The 19089-nt window shown below is 40.8% G+C and overlaps 1 protein-coding gene across 6 annotated transcripts in view; it reads left to right on the plus strand.

The window, feature by feature from the left end:
• The window catches only part of DIAPH2 (diaphanous related formin 2), a 166188-nt gene that overhangs the window by 112795 nt on the left and 34304 nt on the right, over window positions 1-19089 (plus strand). For 5 of the 6 annotated variants that reach the window (XM_086849997.1, XM_086849998.1, XM_086849996.1 and 2 more), the window contains one exon: window positions 5430-5525. In XM_086849997.1, coding sequence (XP_086706123.1) covers window positions 5430-5525 — 96 coding nt within the window. Of the gene's footprint in view, window positions 1-5429; window positions 5526-6503; window positions 6598-19089 lie in introns of those variants that run through there. The other variant, XM_086849999.1, reaches the window with a different exon arrangement.

Here is a 19089-nt window from a genome sequence, read left to right on the forward strand (position 1 = left end):
TTGTAAACTGATGTGAGTTTGGGGTTCACCTCTCAGCCACCCTGTCCTAACTCCTTCTCCTTTAATTAAAAAGTAAAGAAGAGTCACGAGACAGCACTCTGCTGCAAACTGCAGAGCAGGACTGCTTCCTGGAGATATTTATTATGCATGCAAAATGACTTTAGCAAATGAATAAAATGCAAATATATGAGGAGAAAACAAAAACACGCTTTCCCAAAGACATTGGAAGCTGACCTTCTTAAGTGAATATATTGCAATTAAAAATTCTGGTACTGGTTATGAATAAAAAGTCTTGTTTAAAAGTTTCTCCAGGACACACATTAGACTTTGAAAAGTGCTTAAAAGTTCAAAGCAAAACAGGGTCGTGCAAGATGTGACTAGAAGCATAATTTTAAAACCCTTTGGAGCAGCAGGAGGCAGCAAGTGTTATTAATGTGGTATTTGACTGGATCTTTCAGTAAGGGGCCAAATTTATGACAAATTTCCTGTAAAATGCCCATAAAGCTTTGCCCAAATGGCAGTGCAATTATCTGCATTTCTTATTAACTTAGATCAGTTTGCAATCAGTATATTTGTAACAGTCAGTACAAGATGCTTTGCAAGTGCATGTGGAAAATACTAGAAAATAAAAATGTGCCAGCAAAACATGTGGGTACTGCTGTAGTGATCAGGGCAGAGGACAAAAAGAGAGAGCAGCAAGTGACTCCAGAAACAAGAGCATGTTCCCAGCTGAGCTGAGGAAAGCAGAGATGTTGGAGGGGAGGTCTGAGGCTTCACATGAAGAGCAGTTCTGTAGCCCCAGGTTATTCCAGCAGCTGGCACCTGCTGAAATATGACCTCAGGTTTGAGTTAGAATCCTTTTTGTCAATGGTGCTGCCTGATAAATCCCATGAAACCACAGGAGAGCCCAGGGGTGTTGGCAGTGATGCCCTGGGTGCTGTGCTGCTGCTCTGGGAAGGTTTTTCTGTTGGATGGGTTTGATCTGCTGGGGCTGCCCAGATCCCAGAGCTCAGGAGGAGCTTGGCTCACATCTCTTGGTGGCTGCTTTGGGCAGCCCAGAGAAAGGAACTGTGCATCCCAGGGAAACAAACTGTGCATCCCAGGGAAACAAACTGTGCATCCCAGAGAAAGGAACTGTGCATCCCAGGGAAAGGAACTGTGCATCCCAGGGAAAGGAACTGTGCATCCAGAGAAACAAACTGTGCAGCCCAGAGAAAGGAACTGTGCATCCCAGGGAAACAAACTGTGCATCCCAGAGAAAGGAACTGTGCATCCCAGAGAAAGGAACTGTGCATCCCAGGGAAACACACTGTGCATCCCAGGGAAACAAACTGTGCATCCCAGAGAAACTGTGCTGCCTTGGGCATTTCGTGTTGGAACTCCCTCCCCTGGCTGTATGAAAAGCTTTTGCAGTTGTCATTTCTCTTCTGTGAGTGCTGTAATCGAGCTGGTGCTCCTGGAAATGCAGAATCCTGCTTTTCATCCCTGCTGTGTCTGTGCTCACCTCTCCAGGCCGGAGCTTTGGGCTTTCCCTGCTCAGGAGCTCCTGGCTGCTCCTTCAGTTCTGTCAGTGCCTTTTGTTATTCCCAGTCTTGTGCAGGATGGGTCTTCTCAGCAGTGCAAGGAGCAATAATATTATAATAATGTAATTTTATAGTAATAGTATACATTATATAATATGTATTATATAATAATATAATATATCATATTATATATTAATATATCATTATGTATTATATAATAATTAATTTGTAATATATTATATTATATATAACAATATAATAATATATTAATAATATATATAATTATATAAAATATATATAATTAACTATATTATATGATTGTAATATATAACTAATATATAATGATTACATATTATATATTACATAAAACATGATATATAAAATATATTCATATATTATACAATACCTTATATACTGTATAAAATATATTGATAATTATATTATTATAGTTATTATTATAATTTTATATAATATATAATTCATGTTATCATATATAATATAAATAATATAGTAATATTATATATTAGTATATAATAACTTATATAATATGGATTAATATATAATAATATATTACAATAACTAATATAGTATTAATATTACTTCACAATGATAACAATATGGGAGGAGAAAGTTGTTTTTTGTCTTTATTATTACCATTAAAAGTGGCCCAAATCTGTTGAGTAGCACTGGTGTAAAGCCTGGGAGCTGCAGGAGCACGAGTGTTTCTGTGATCTCCTAAAAACACCCCCACACAGTCTGGAGCTCTGAACCAGAGCTGCAACAGAATTCGTGTCAAATCCAAATTAAAACAAATGGGGCTCGTAGTTAACACATCATGATTGAGAATCCTTCTGCCTTTGCAGTCCTCTTTAATACCTGCAGTGAATCTGGCTCTTTGCTAAGGCCAGTCAGAATAAATTGCCAATTATATGGGTTTTTTTTTTGCATGTCTCCACACATTTGCTCTCTCCTAAATGCTTGGGGCCAACTTGGAGAAGAAACAATGAGGAAGGAAATGACTTGTTCCAGATGAAACTCCTGTCCTTGTGTACAATGCAAGAGATCTAAAAGAGAAATAATGATTATGTGTTTTATTTCTGCTGACAGAAATGTTGGAAATGAGTTTTTAGTTTTCAAACTTTCGGCAATTTCTGTCTTTGTGTCCATAAATTGCTGTGGGTGGTGTAAAAAAGGCAAATGGAGGAGGTAGCTGGTCCTGTGTGAAGAACTGCAGCCAGAGCTATAGGGAAAAACCTGAAATTCCTGTTGAATTTTATTTATCAGTTTTAATCAAGGCTCCCTGAAAATGCAGTTCTTTGTCCCATTCCCACTTAACCACCTGAAGATTTGATTCAGCTGCACTGCTGAGATCAGACCTCGCATGAATTTTACTTTGAGGAGTTAAAAATCTCATGGTTCTGTCCTACAGCTTCCTTAATTATGTGTTTTATGTTGTATATTCTGGCATCCCAGCCCAGGCTGGGTTTTGGCAGTTGCAGTAATTAGCAGGTAGAGCAGCTCACTCAGCAGAAAAGTGGAAGGCTGCATAAACATTCATGAAGTATTGAAGGATTTTTGTCTTTTTTAATAAACTCTGCCAACCTTTACTTTTAATGAAAATTGAAGAATATTGTAATTTTTCTACACGTTAAATATTCTAAGATATTCACTAGTCCTGGGTCTGCAGTCACTGCCATTAAAAGTTTCAGAGCAACTTGATGTGTATTCATTTGGACAAAGCATAATCACAGACCTTTGATTTTGAAGGTAAATTTAATACAGAGCTAACAACAAATCAATGAATAAGCATGGCTAGCATAAGAAGCACAAAGAAAAACAATTATGCTGTACAGTTTAGAGAAAATTCTGGCCTTGGATGTGAGTGGGAATTGAGAGAAGCTAATTTGCTTATTTGTTTTGCAGGAGCTCCGTTGTTTCAGTTGCTTTTAGATGGAATGTAATTAAAAGTGGTATTTCAGAGGCTGGGATGGTTCCTGCACTTGTTCTGCTCCTTTTCCCCTTACCCTGGAGAGAACTCTATGGATGTGTTGTGCAGTCTGTATGGATTGGTTGGAGTCAGGCTGATGTATAATTCAGATTATCAAATAGTTATTTTAATGATCAGCTTGTAGAAATTGGGACCGGGTGGTGTTTTAGGTGTGCTCTTACATCAGATCTGGCTTGAGTGAATAAATCTGAATGTAACAGAACCAGGAGAGAACAGCTTTATCCTTAATAGTCTGTTTTTAAACTTGAACACTTGAGAGCTTGAATGTGCATTTAACCCCTGCACTTTGTGTGAGTCAGAGGTTTTTTACCATAATGTAATTCTTTTGCATAAAGTAATGATCTTCCCATTCTCAGATGGGGGAATTTATGTTAGTGTGGATTCTGGGAGATGTGCATGAAATGTCCACCTGCCTGCTGAGTCTAACCTGTATTTCAGTTTGGGGTTATAACACAGATATGGGAACAGAAAGAGACTTTCATCAATAGTTTTGTAACCTTTCAGTTCTTTGACCCCTATTTCTCATGCTGCTGAATGCTGCTGTCAACTGTTATCCACAGGCTGAAATGCAAAGGAATGTAAAGACTCAAATATATAAAAAGAAGTAATTTTTCTACCCAGATTTCCATAATGCACCATAAAGTCCAGCAATTTAAAAGCTGTGAGCTAGCTTGGATATGAAAAAGGGGAAATAAAAAATTTAGCAGAAGTAAAATTCAGCTGTTAAGAAATGTTAAACCATTGAGTTCCACTGCATGGTTATCCCCTCTTCATTCTTCCCTTGTGGCAGCTGAAGACCATCCATGCTATTGATTATATAGATATTTTTTTCCCAAAGATTTAGTCAATCATGAAGTCGGGAGGCAGCACATAAAATATCTTCCCTGTGCTACAATATCAAACTTTGTGCTGTTTGGTGTCATCAGACACATTGATTAAATGGTTGATTAAATTGATCTGTTTCCACTTGAGAGAAGCCTTCGGCTGTCCCAGCAGCCGTCACTCGGCACGTCTGCGTGCTGGAGATGGCACCAGCACTGCACAGGATGCACAGGATGGCTCCTGCTTTGCCTAAAGGTGTAAGAGATACTCTGGGGTGGACGGTCTGGGACATGGCAGAGACTTCTACAGTCGAGTCAGATGTTGGTAGTTTATTCCAGGGCGTGGGAGAGAGAGCCTTGCTAGGAGCCAGCAGATGAAGCTCAAAGCAGGCTCAGAGGGAAAAATACAAAAGGGGGTAAAATATGAATGTATGAGTTCAAGATTTGAGATAGCTAAGAGAGAGAGTAACAGAACAGAAGTGAGAGAGCTGGAAAAAGAGGCAAGAGCGTAGAAAAGCGAGTCAAGAGAGGAGCAAGAAGAAGAGAAGGAAAAAGAGTGACAAGAGAGCATAGCAAGAGAGGCAAGAGAGAGCAAGCTCTTTTACAATTACTTATATAACCTATACATTTGAATATTCTATTCCTTCACTAACCAATCTTTCTAAGTATACTAATACAGTAACATTTGTGTGTGACCTATAGAAATCGCTGCTTTTGCATATTTTTAGTTATCTCAGGGGTACTTCAGACTTTTTTTTATAAGGCTGGGGAGATGGGTCTCCGTTTTATTGGGGGACAGAATGTGTTCTGGCATACCAGACTGGTTTCTTTGAATTATTCAAACCATGCTTTCATTTGTATTTCTTCCTTGGCCTTTCTGGCTAAAGAGTCATATTTATAATTCCTTTCTAATTCTGCCTTCCCAACATAAAGGAGCATCACCCCGAGGCAGGCGGCGTTGCGTGCCCTGCCGCGCTCCGAGACGCGGCTCTCACTTGGCACCACTCGTCCTTTCATTGCTTTCTGGAGTCTCCTTTCTGTTGTACTGATGCAATTTTCTCTTCCTGCTGCTCGCAGAGGGTGACGAGACAGGAGTGATGGACAGTCTGCTGGAGGCCTTGCAGTCGGGAGCGGCTTTCAGAGACCGCAGGAAACGAACGCCGCGAGCGCAAGGTAAGGGAACGGCTGCAGCTCCACATCACCACCCCGGCGGGCTCCAGTTGTCTGGCAAAGATTTGCCAACAGTTCCCACTGGAAGCCACTGGGCTGCTGCTGGGCACTGAGCTCCTGTGAAGCCCAGCACGGTCTGTGTCAGCACATTTTTAACCTGCAGCTCTGTCTCCAGGTTATTGTGTGCTCTAAGGGCATTTAAACATCCCTGCTCTAAGTGTGCTCAGTTCTTACAACTATGAGTACAATTAACTTGTTGTAGGCTGTGCCATGAGGAATGTTTGCTTCTGAACAGGTAAAGCTGTGAGTTCAGCTGATCATCCTTTGGGTGTGTTCTGCTTTGGTAAAAACTTGCAGTATTTGGAGTCTAAACAGTAAAAAATACATTAAGACAGCTTTGTTTTCCTGAGGAAGACAATAATATTGAACTGAACTTTGTCCAGTTTACTGAGCAGTTCCTTCTTCCTCCAAAGCTGATTTTGGGACATTTTAAGAAGTTCATCAGTGGTAGCATTTCCATTATTCACTTCTCTGTTTGTGATATTCCAGTGGCACAGTTTGTAAAATGAATTTATTCTTTGACTTTTCATCAAAGCTCATGGTAACTGTTTTTTTTCAATTTTTCATTTGAAACATGTCTTACAGTAAAAAATGCAGTCTTCAAAATCTACAGTTATTTGGCATAAAATGAAAAGCTTGGTTTGGATATGTTTGGCAAAAGAATCATAAATAAGCCATGTTTACCCTCCTGATCCTCACTGAGCTGGGCTTAGGTTCGTGTTGGCTGATGTTTTACAGAGGAATGGAAGAGTAAAGGGAAATTCTATTACCCTCTTTAATAGGAAAGATAGTGCATAATTATTTTTAATTTGCCATATCATTTGCATCATCTTATGAAAAAAATAAAAATAAGTTCATACAATGAAGTCAATTCTACAATTCCAGTATCATTCTTAATTCAGGGCTTGTTTCTGCTCTCAGATCAGATGTGAAAGAACTCCTCGATCAAAATTTGGGGTTTTCCCTATCTTGAGAAATATCATTTTGAGAGATGGATTATCTGTGCTGTGACTTGAGGAGGTATTGGTCACCAAGTGGTGACAAAGCAAAGCTTCCCAGGGACCAGAGGAGATTGCACAAAATCTGCAGCTGAGGAAAGCGAGAAGATGACTGAACCTTAGTCAAAACCAGGGACTCCTCAGCAAAAACAGGGGACAGAGCTAATTAAAAATCCCTTTGACTGATTTTCTGGTTTATGTAGTTACTTTGACTTCTGTGTTTGGAATTTCATTGAGTCAGGTGATATTCCAGTGATGCCTGGCTTTTAAATGTCAGGAGCTGATTGACTTTGGAGAGCTCACTGTGAGAAAAGGACGGAGTCTTCCAATGCCAAGCTCTGGCCAGATGTAAGTGCTGTGTAAGAGAAGAAGGCCAGGAGGTAAAATTTTCAGGGGTAGCTAAAAATTGAGACTTTGAGGCAATAAATGTTAGTCCCAGTCCAGTACCTCAGGTAAACTTCCATGGAAATTTTCTCATGTGGTTTAAACCACACGTGACATCTCGTGAGTAGCTTGTCCACAAGCCCAAAAGGTGCCAAAAAATGTGGCTGTGACATTTCTGAGCAGCAGAACCACAGCTTGGAAAACCTGGAACCACATTTACAATCTATTTACAAAATTCCACATCTGTCCTTCAGAAGGAACGACAACAGTTCCCTCTTTGGTGCCACTCTGTCCTGCAGAGCTCCAGCCAGTGAGATTGGAATAAACAATTAACTCCACACCTCCTCTGGTTCAGTGGAAGGGGGGAAAAAAGGAAATAAAAGGCATGGAAAGAAGAGATTGGGGGATTTCTGGGCTTGCTGGGTCATGTGGTTGATTGGCAATTGTACAGCAAATGGAATAATTCAGTGGGCAGTGCACCTTGCTGGGGTTTCTGCACATTCCTAGAGCTGAACTGCTCTGGAATCAGCCCAGGTTTGAGACACTCATGGGGAAAAAAACAATAAAGGGGCTGCTATTTCCAAAGCTAGACTTGTCCAGCAAAGTCTTGGGTTTGAACTTGTCTTGGTTACACATCATGGTCTGAGAGGAAAATCTCTTGTTTTCTGCCTGTTTGGACTCAATCTCATGTTTCTGTTCAGTTGTGGTAGCTTAGCAAGGAGAAACAACTGCTTGCTTATTTCTGTAGTTTGGCTAATTCCTTGGTAAAAAGGGCAAGAAAACCTTCTCCAAACCCCTACAAAACCCACAAAGAAAATCTTTGAACCAGAACCACTCCACAGTGCAGGAAACTCACTTTCTGTACATTTTTCATGTGTTACTCTAGGTCTGTCTTTTTCCAAACTTGCTTATTCTGTTTGCATCTTCTCAGGGTGAAAATGAAAACAAGAGAGGTTTCACACCCTCATAGTGGCTGCAACCAGAAAATCATGGAAATTTAGCTTGTGTTGTGTGTTTCCTTCCAGTGGTTTCCCAAAGGAAATTTAACTCAAAAGGAATGAAGTGTAGTATCAGTACGAGTGGCATTTTTGATCAGATTGGCTCAAACCCCACAACTGCAAAAAAAAAAGCCCAAAACCACCCTGTGTGTGTTCCCTGCTGGTTTTAGGTGGGTGGGTTTAACATGGGAGGGGTGAATTCATTTGGATAACAGAGCTGCAGTTACTACAGGCTTACAAACAGGTGTCATTCCTCCTCTTCAGCCTGCCTTTTTCACACAGGTACCTTGTGGAATGTTTGTGCTAACGTGGTCACGTCTATAAAACATTTCCAGTCAGATTCAGGCTGGGAAAGAGGTGGAGAAGGGAAGGGAGTGCTGCTCTGTTCCTCTGGAGCTCAGGGGCTCCACACTGCACTGGGGAAAAAATCAAATGGTGAAAGGTACAGACAGATTCAGAGAAACAAAACCCATTTCAAATATGTTTAACTGTGTTATGTTTGCTGAGCCTGGAAATGAAAAGCTACACTTTAATGGGCTGCATTACAACCCCAGACTTTTCCAGTAAGAATGGTTTTGTTACCGGGTCATGGAAGCAATAATAATAAATTCCTGCCCCCCTCTTCTCGTTTTATTCTACTCTTATGTGTTCTTTCTTCTGTAGACTTCTCAATGTGCAAAAATATTGTGTGGTTTCTCTCTCCTGAGCTCATTACTCCACCTTTATTGTTTCTAGGCACTGGATTTTAGGGAGAGAGATTGTCCTTTCAGTGGATTGCTTTGCTTATAGAGCCTATAAAATAATAATTAGAAATCAGTTTCTAGAGGTGTTGGTTCCTCTTCCAAAAATAAACTTGCATTTTGCAAGTTTGCCAATATTGGTAGAATGAAGAGCAGCGTTGGGTGGCATTTATCACATTAAAATCTGCACCCAGCACTTCTGCTGCACAATAATCCCTGCCCTTTTCCCTGGCCCTGGGGTAGGAAATTATTAAAAGACGACCAATTCAGGAATAATTTTTTCTCTAAATGAGCTTAAGCAAATTTCTGCACAGAGCCAACTAGTCTAAGGGTTTTTTTTTCTATTAAGTTTCTAAGTTTTTTGCAGTGGAATTGAATTTCTTTAAGAAATGTTAATAAGCAGTGCCCTCTCCCATATGCACAAACTCTGGTGCCCTCCCTGGTGCTCTGGGCTGTGATTTCTGTGATTTCTGTGGTTTCTGTGATTTCTGTGGTTCTCTCTGCTCTTGCAGCACTGCAAGGGACACAGATCAAGGTTCTCCTGCTTTGGATCTCAGGGTATTTAGTGAGGATTTCCCGCGCTCTCTTAGCACACATTTTGGATTAGTTTTGAATTCCTGCATCAAAATCAGATCAGTTGCTGCTCTGTCATTATTTCCATGCTAAGAATATGCCTTGAGAGGGAGACAATGAACCTCCCTGCTTCAGTCTCAGCACCTGATTTGTGCCTTTGGTGGAGCCATCTGAAGGGCTTCCACTCCTTGTTTAACATTTGCAAGAGAACACAGAGTTCTGGTAAAAGTATTCCTATTTTTTTAATGATTTTTTTTGATAATTTTCATGTGTCATTCAGACATTTTAATTTAAAATATGGGTTTGTTTAAGGAGGTGGGTGTTTTACATTGCATCAGAATTATAATAAAAGGTTATTGTTGTAGGAATATTGTGTCTTCTGCTTGGAGATACAGCTGTGCCTAAAGACTCACCCTTGCTTGTCTACCTTGACCTTTACACTGATTATATTAAATAAAATCTGGAGTCTTCATTGGGTTTCTGGGTGCACAATCCTCATTTACCTGAACCACATTCAAATAAAAACCTTCAGTCGAAGCAAATTTGCTTCCCTGAAAGCATTGTCAGTCATTCTGGATGTGACAGTTGTCTAAATAAGCTGGGTTTTGATATGCTTGCATCTGTGAATTGGTGAGAATATTATAAATGTTAAAATGTGAGGAGGTGGGAGGTGCACTGATTTTGTGCTCAATAAAATATCTTCCAGAGGAACAGATCCTTAACATTAAATACCTGTTATGAAGTTGGAAATATCCATAATGGACTATAAAAATTTAGTCTCGAGTTTAAAAATCAGTTTGTATTTTAAACCTCATCTTTTCAAAGATTTTTTTTTTTTACTTTTAGGAGCTGAGATTTTAAAAGCATGTTTGCTATTCAGTTGTGTAATGGAGGATTTTTGTTTACAGTAATGAGACTCACACATGATCCAAGTGCTTCAAAATTACCACATCTGTAACAGCAGGAGCTCAACAAGATCACCAATAATAAATTTACTCATTTTGCCATCATTGCGTTATTGTAGATTTAAGTTTGCTTTTATTTCTAAATATAAACACAGGCACCATTCAAATCAAATCTCAGCAAATTACCTGAGTCCTGAGAGCTCCATAAACAGTCCCAAAGCTGTTTAAAAATAGGTATTTGTGGCATAATCTATTTTTACTGTGTCTGCATTTTGTCTTATGGCTTTTGTAATTAAAGGAGGAGGTAGATAATACCTAGATTTAATACCTGGATTTTTGTGGTGGTCTGGAGTGGGAGAAACAGCTTTGACATGTGGAGATTTTACTTGGCAGGGGGAGGTGGAGGGGAAATAGATGATTTTTAAGGTCCCTTGCAGCCCAAACCTGAATTCTGTGAGTTTTCAGAGGAATTCTCCTTACAAGCAGGATGGAGAAGAGGACAGAAAGGGACTAAAGAGGCTTCAGCCTGCTCAGGCTGGGTTCTGCCACATTCCTTGGAGCAGGCAAGGAGTGAAGAGGCTCTGGAAACACCTCAGCACCTCTGGCTGGGCGGGCAGAAAGACAGAAATTTGGGAATTCTGTACATTTACATAACTGCTTTCACCTCTGTTGGTGTAGCTTTCTCTGAAGCCAGTGCTGCAGATCGATTTGTTGTCTTTAAAATTGATTTTCTGATCATGGTATGCAGGAGATTGTTCACCTAGAGCGTGCCAAGTGTTTATAAATGTTTGGTGAACTCGACAGACACAGAGAAATGGGATTGTGAGCTCTGGATTTCATAGCTGCTGCTTTCTCTAAAGCTCAGCTGGAATTTGCCATTTCATGTGTTCTTATTTCCCAGTACAAGAATTGTTCCTGAACAAATGCAAATGTGCCAGCAAATGGCAAAACCACGTGTGCATTCTGCTCAATGTCCTTCAGAAAGTTATTGTGCTATGTAATTGTAACTAATTACCTCTGAGTTTGCTGCCATCTAAAGCATTTAATTACTTACCCAGGCTAAGGAGGGCTCTGTACCCCTGCTTTTATTCGTGTGCCTCTGAGTGAATTTCACTGCAGGGGGAAAAGTTTTTCCTGTAAAGTTTCAAAATATTTTTCGAGTTTCATCATTTTAAAAAATCAGCGCTGCTGTTCCTTTACTCATGGAATTGCCCTAAGATCCAACAATGGGAAATTCTAAATTTTTGTGCCTTTGCAAGTAAAAACCCACTGTCCACAAATGATGGGAGCTCCATGGAAGCCCTGAGGATTTTTCTGCAGCCTCATGGTTGCACCACAGAACATCTGAGCTTGAGCCAGACAGGTGCAGAACTGTGCCAGTTGCTCCAGACCTTGAAATCAAGTGTTGGATTTAATTTTAAATTTTCCTACATATTTGTATTTATTTTTATTTATTTCTTTCAAGCTGTTTTGGTCTGTTTGATCACAGGGCTCTGCAGGCAGCCAGAGCAGCTCTGGAGTCACACACAGTGTTTATTCTGGAGCTTCTCTCAGAGTTGGTTTGGCACAGTTTCCTCCTTCACACAAATTTCACCATTTGAGTGAAATTCCTGAAAGCCCTCAGAAATCCAAAAGCCTTTTTTGAACATCCTGTGTTGTGAAATAGATTTCTAGAAATAAAACCAAGGGAATTCTTTCAAAGTCAGCAGCCTAACAAAAAGAGAGATCCAGGAGGAGGCTGCCAAGGTCACACAGGAGGATTTTGTACGAGTGGGAAGTCACTCACCGTTCTGAATTTATTTATTTTTTAATTCACACTGAATCTGAAAACTGTTCTATTTTAATGAGCTGTGTCCTGCTAGATGGGAAGGCCTCCATTTCCAGAGATTGATAGCTGAGTTTCAGCCACATCTTTATGCAGTAGCTGAAGTTGGAGGAACTTCTTTTACATGCAAAAAAAAGATATTCATGCATTCATTTACCAACTACATGAGTAGTAATGAACGATATGCAAGGCTAACTTAATTTGCATTTGGCCATTTGAATTTTCTTTGTCAGTGCTGACACTGTTATCATGCAATTATTGTGAAACACTTCTATTTGAAAAATTTTTTCTCCCACACTACTGTTTACTGAGGTAGAGCACATTGGCTTTAATATTTTAATATATATACATAATGAATGGAAAGCAAAGAGATGAAAATCACTGTTGCAGTGTATGACTTGGGAGGGGATTAATTGGAGTGACGTGAGGTCCAAATGGTTATTTTGTAGAAAGGGAGGATTTCTGTTCCATCCTGCTCTGAGTCCCCAACCTCAGCACCCAGACACCGGCCCAGAGTTCTTAATTGTGGCTGTCAGATGAACTCCAAGAACTTAATTAACTTCCTTCCTGCAAAGACAATATTTACCCTGTGGGTTATGATGTAACAGAGCAAACCATGGAACTTCTCATTTTCTTGTTGCATTTGCAGGAGAAAATAAGATTCTCTGTTCAACACATCCAAAATAACCATGCTCAGTTGCTGAGTACTGATAACATCTTAGTCATGATGTGAGAGGCCAGAATTTCAGTTCCCTCAAGTAATTTGATTTTCCTGATGTTTTTAGTTTATTAATCTGTGAGAGGATAAGTTAAAGATCTCTCACAGGAGAGGCCAGCAGTGCTTTTGGAGCTGCTGAGCAGAGGAGGGCACCACGTGTGGAATGGACAAAGCAACCTGCATTCTGTGCTGAACCTTCTGGTATTGCTCACCACAGATGTGCTAGCCAAAAATAGAGTTTGGGCTTTGTAGCTTGTTACAAGTGGAAAATGTTCCCAGTTTTGTGGCAAGGGTTTTGTAATAGCAGTCCTGGGCTGGATTGCTTTTATGAAGAATTTGGGAGATCACTTTAGGGAGCTGCTGTGTGTATTGGCAGGTTGCTGACCCATTCTGTACTGTGAATTTTTGCATCTCTGGCCATTTATTCCCAATAAATTTGGCTTGAAAGACTACAGGCCTGACTTTGCATGCCAGTGCACTCTGTCAGGGTGCATCCACCAGTGTGCTGCAGGCAAGCTGCAATTCCTGAGCCCTGTTGAGACCTGGTCAATCATTATCTCAAACCAAATTTCCTGCTGGTATCTCCACTGCATCTCTGAAACTGCAGCACAGGTGGTTCATCTAATTATTACACATTATTGCCTCAGCATAATGTAGCTGAGCTGGTACATTTGTAATGTATGGAGTTCCAAAATTGCTCTCACATCCTGAACACCATCCATGCTGCTTAATTGTAGGACATTTGCACTGCTAAGTTGTTTCTCTTTCAATGCTGTTATGTTTTAAAGGGTGCTGCAATTAGGGTGAAGTTATTTTTAATGATGGCTAAAACCAGATGTGAGGTATTGATGATGTGCATTAATAATAATTCTGATAGTCTGGTATTTTGAGTAACGAGTTTCAAATCCTAGAAATGCCTTTATTCTGTCAAAACCAGACACCAACCTTAAAAGAATTGGTTTTATTTAGGCATCCTCAAAACCCTGCAGAAGCGAACCTTTGGTATGGTTTGTTGATGTTCTCAGTAGATCTCTGCATGTAACACACCTGATTTCCCTTTTGGAGGAAAAAGTGATATAATGGGCTTTGATATAAGATTTTGTAAGAACATTATCACTAATACATCTATTAGTGTGTGCATTAGCTCATCTCCTTTACCCTCTCATGGAAGTATAATGTCATAATATTGTTATTTAAAAACCATACACACACTGTACAGCGCCTTCCAGATGGAGGTCTAAAAATAACAAAGATACTAGAGCTTTTCCTTGGGTCTGCATTATATCCACTTCCCATTTTCTCTGGGATTTCTGCATTTTTCCTTCCATTTTTTGTTGCATTGGGTATTTCTTCTGTTGGTGAAGAAGATTCTATTTAAATAATTATAAGGCGAGTATATAAAATTTTACAACGCTGTCTCTGTGTCTGTAATTCCATGAATATATTACTGGAGTGGAATGTCAGCCTTCCTGCATTTTTCCCTACAAATTTAAATTACAAATTAAAATAGACATACCAGACTGAAATAGGGAAAATGTTCAGTCATTGTGAGAATGATTTTTTCCATTTTAAAGGGAACACGTTTCTAAATTAACATAATAGGGAAAAAAGCCATTATTGCCAGTGTTCCCTCAGGAGAGGGAGAAATAATTCAGCTTGGAGGTTCTGTGTTCTGTGATCACATTGTCAGCTCACCTGGCTTTGAGCTCTGTAAGGATGATGTCCAAATCAGAATGGGATGGAGGAGCCAAAAGGTCCTTATGGCTTCATAGAGCAGAATTTGAGTCTGAGAGCAGCAGCAAATTCCATCATTACTGGGGCTGATTAAAACCCAGCAAGATGTTGAATCAACAATTTGGAAATGAATTAATTATTTCCTTGCAAAAAAACCCAAAACAAACCACCCCAAAAAAACAAACCAGAACAAGAAAAACCACCTAGACCTGATGATTCACTCCTGAAAAAATACTTTATTATCCCTGCCAGACATTCCAAAGATGACTCACAATTTCTTTACTTGTAAAATCTGTTCATTACGAGATGGCTTTGAGAAAAGCTTATTTTATTTTTAAATCTACTTTACCAGAGTGTAAACCTTAAAGCAAGATTTACCAGAAGTTTCATTTTTCTCTCCTAATGGATAGCCACTCAGAAGGAAACTGGAATTACATTTATGGAGCCCTCTGAATATTTACTTTCTGTTGAAATAATACAGACACCATTACATTGAATATACCTTTCAAGAAAAGATGTCTCTTCACTGAAGGCAGTCATGATTTTGTTTTAAAGGAGTAGCAGCTCATCATTGAAGTGAACAGATATGAATCAATTTCTGAGGAAAATCAGGAAAATCTGTTAAAATGTGTTGTTAAAGCATCAGAAAGTTCTGTAGCACCGAGGGGGGAGTTGAGGGAGATGTGTGACCCTTTATAAAGCAGGTTTAGCAGTTTGCTGGAATTGCATTTGTGCTAAAGCCCTTCTTGGCAGGACAGGAGGTGAAAGGATGGAACATCCAAAGAGCAAGCGAGGCAGTGGGACACGAAGCTTGTTTTAGAGGAATCGCTCTATTTTAGAGGAATTGTTCTTCAGTGTCGGGAGGTGCTGTCCAAGGTGTGCAAAACTCTGTAATTCCATCTAGGCTGAGCTGCAGGATGAAATGATGGCCCAGAACAGGAGCAGGAAAGCCTTGAGCCCTGGCTGGGTCCCGTGGTCAGGCAGCCAGTGGTGGCCTCTGAGTGACCACTCTGCAAACACCACCAGATGTAAAACAGCACTGAAACAGCCCCAGGACCTTCCTGCCGTGCCTGAGAGCTCTGCACAGCTCCAGACTGCAGGGAAAAACATCCTGAAGCGTCAGCACACCGTGCTCTCCTGGGGTGCTTGCAGAGGAGCAGAAAGGCTGTGGGTTCTTGCTCTGCTGGCATTTCCCAGCAACATTTCACGTTCTGAGAGCTCTCTGAAATGGTCTGCAGGAACCTCTGGCACTGAAGCTTCAGGTGCTCTCAGGATTGTTTGTGAATGATCACTGCTGCTTTTCCAGCCATCCTTGCCAGGTTTTGTTCTCCAGTTCTCCAATTTCCTGGCATGGTTTCAGACTCGCTTTGCCTTCACACCAGCCCTGTTGTTTCCTTTCAGGATGAATACAACAAGCTGTCCTAAATGAAAGACTTACCATTAAATGAATTATTACAGGGCAGGGGAGATGAGTAATGAGACACAAAGCACCTTGTGTTTCTTGAGCAATTGTTCTTTTTGAAACCCCTGTTCCTGTGCTGGGGCAGTTCTTCTCTTGCTTGCTGGCCAGTGCCTGATTTTGGAGCACATTTTGCCCTCCAGATGTCAAAAGAAGCATCTTCCAGACAACTTTCAAATCTTGTGTGTGGCTAGAAACCCTGACTTAGAAACACCTGTTGACATTTTCAGGGAAGCAAAAGTTTAAAATGTTTAAAGTCTCTATAACTGGAGGTAAAATTTTATTTAAAAAAGAAATCATTTTAAAACCAGCCCACAGCCTAAACAAAACAACAACAAACCCAGCCATAACCATTGTTTAGGGCCTTCAGCTGCTGGAAGTGTTCTCTGACCCTTGTAGTCATGAATAGAGTTGGTAGCAAACTCAAGAGGATCATTAGAACAGGACAAAAATGGTTCAAATCTTGATGAGTCTAGTAACTTTTCCAAAGCACTTCTCCCATGCCCTGCAGTTCATGTGTTTTGAAGAACAGAGGGACCAAATTCATGCTTGCATCTTCATGTCTTCATTTCCAAGAGGCTCGTGGATGGTGGAAAAATGGAGAAGTTATCCTAAAGCTGCCACAAGATCAAAATATCTCTGAGAGGATGCAAGAGGATTCTTTAAGGACCACTGAAATATCAATCTGAGAGAAAAGCTCCTGCAAAATATTGATAATAAGGCAGTTTTACTCTGAGAACAACAGGAGTGCAAGAGAATCTGTGGATCTTGATTGCATTTAATTGTCATTTTTAAACATACTAGCTGCAACTTTTGATTGCTGAGGACTTTTTAAAAATTAATTTGTAAAGGAACCTATTAAGGACAGAGGGTAGAGTACATTTGAAAAATACTGTTTGAACAGTTTGTGTTTTCCAGCATAAAATAACTTTTGTAGGGCTCAGGACTACAGAATTTGAATTTGGCACAGCTTGTAAATGAAAACAAGAAGCTCTTAAAATGTTTTTTAAGTTTTTTTACTTTTTTTTTTTACTTTTTTTTTACATATAATAGAATGAATTTCAAAAAGGAATTAGGAACTCCTAACTAGACTTCCTTAGACAATACCTGTGCAGTACTTTTAGATAGATCTGTTAAATTTACACTCATTGCCAGGTTCTGGTTTGACTCCACTCATGTTCTGTGGAACCAGAGGGAAGCTGGGATCTGCTCCAGCCAAGTATTTAATGCTCCATTATTCCATTTATGAAGTATGAGGATGTATTCCTTCCCAAAACATCTTTTCTTACTTGTAAGTGAACAAAAGGCAGTTTACTGTCAATAGAAGCCTCTGAATACAAGAAAGAAAACAAATTGCAGCCCCAGCCATTAACAGGTTGTATTTAATATGGAAACAAGAAACACTTGCAGGAACGTTTAGAAGCAAACTCAATTATTTGATTGCAAAAGCTGTGGCAAATAGGGCCTGAATGGGAACAGAAGTTCTGTTTTAAAAGAAACAATAATCTTTTCTCTAGAAGTCAAATTAACAGCTGGCGTTCTGTGCAGGTTGTGTGAGGAACTGAAATGCAGAGAGGGCTGAGGTTTCTCACACGGAGCCAGGGCTCAGCAGTGTTTTACTGGAGTGGGTGGTGCAGAGATGTGACCTGCAGGGACAGTGGTGTCACCTGCAGGGACAGAGATGTCACCTGCAGTGACTGATGTCACCTGCAGTGACAGAGATGTGACCTGCAGTGACAGTGACAGAGATGTGACCTGCAGTGACTGATGTCACCTGCAGTGGCAGTGACAAAGATGTGACCTGCAGTGACTGGTGTCACCTGCAGTGACAGTGACAGTGATGTGACCTGCAGTGACAGAGATGTGACCTGCAGTGACAGTGGTGTGACCTGCAGGGACAGTGGTGTCACCTGCAGTGACTGATGTCACCTGCAGTGACAGTGGCAGTGATGTCACCTGCAGTGACAGAGATGTGACCTGCAGTGACTGGTGTGACCTGCAGTGACAGTGGCAGTGATGTGACCTACAGTGGCAGTGGCAGTGATGTCACCTGCAGGGACAGAGATGTGACCTGCAGGGACAGAGATGTGACCTGCAGTGACTGATGTGACCTGCAGTGACAGTGGCAGTGATGTCACCTGCAGTGACAGAGATGTGACCTGCAGTGACAGTGACAGAGATGTGACCTGCAGTGACTGATGTCACCTGCAGTGACAGTGGCAGTGATGTCACCTGCAGGGACAGGGACAGGAGAAGGTGCCAGGTGAGTGCAGCATCACCTGCAGAGGATGAGCACGTGTGCACCTGGCTGAGCCTCAGTGCCAGCCACAGCTGGAGCTGCTCCGTGGTGGGGGAGAAGCTTTCCCACAGCTTGGGAAGCCTTTGGGTTTCCCTGCAGGGCAGAGGGAGCAGGAGGCTGCACTTGTCCCTCCTGTCTCTACAAATACTGACCCAAGAGAGGAGCAGGCTCAGAGCTCACCCATTGCACAAACTGGACAAAGACTCTGCCATCAGATTTTCTGCTCCAAGTGCAGTTTGGAAGCTCCCTCTGTCTGGCCAAAAGCAGCTCCATCTCTCCTGGATGGCATTTGCTGTTCCTTTCTGAGAGCCTGATGCTCAAATCAGTGCAGGAAAAGAAGAACAGCCCCAGGCAGGGCTCCAGCCCTGACCCTCCAAGCACAGGAGATTTCTGCCTCTCCTTTAGCAATCCTTCCCTTGTTCTGCATCTCCCACTCCCACAAGAACACGTTCACACTGCTGCAAACTGAAAGATAAACACGCTTTTGTTACTTCAAAATTATCTGTTGTTTTTGTTTCAAAAAGTCTTTCTCTGATTATGATTTTATATTAATTTTTTACCAGATTTTTCTTACAGATATGAATATCGTTATAATGGACTTAACTTCAAGTGCAATTCCTGTTCCCCAGTAGTTTTTCCTATATTTAAAACATGATATAAAATACAGAAGCAATGGAAAATATGATGTTTGTGGGACTGTTCAGCCTTTAGATTTCCACTTCCAACTCCTTTTTTCTGTACATAGATAACTGACAGAAATCACAGAATATTCTGAGTTGGAAGGGACCTACAGGGATCAGCAAATCCAGGTGTTAGTGAATGGCCCATGCAGGGATTGACCCCTTAACTCTGCTGGGTTTAGCACCTGCCTTTC

This window comes from Cyanistes caeruleus, chromosome 14, assembly GCF_971803275.1.
Source record: "Cyanistes caeruleus chromosome 14, bCyaCae1.hap1.1, whole genome shotgun sequence".
NCBI classification, from domain to species: domain Eukaryota; kingdom Metazoa; phylum Chordata; class Aves; order Passeriformes; family Paridae; genus Cyanistes; species Cyanistes caeruleus.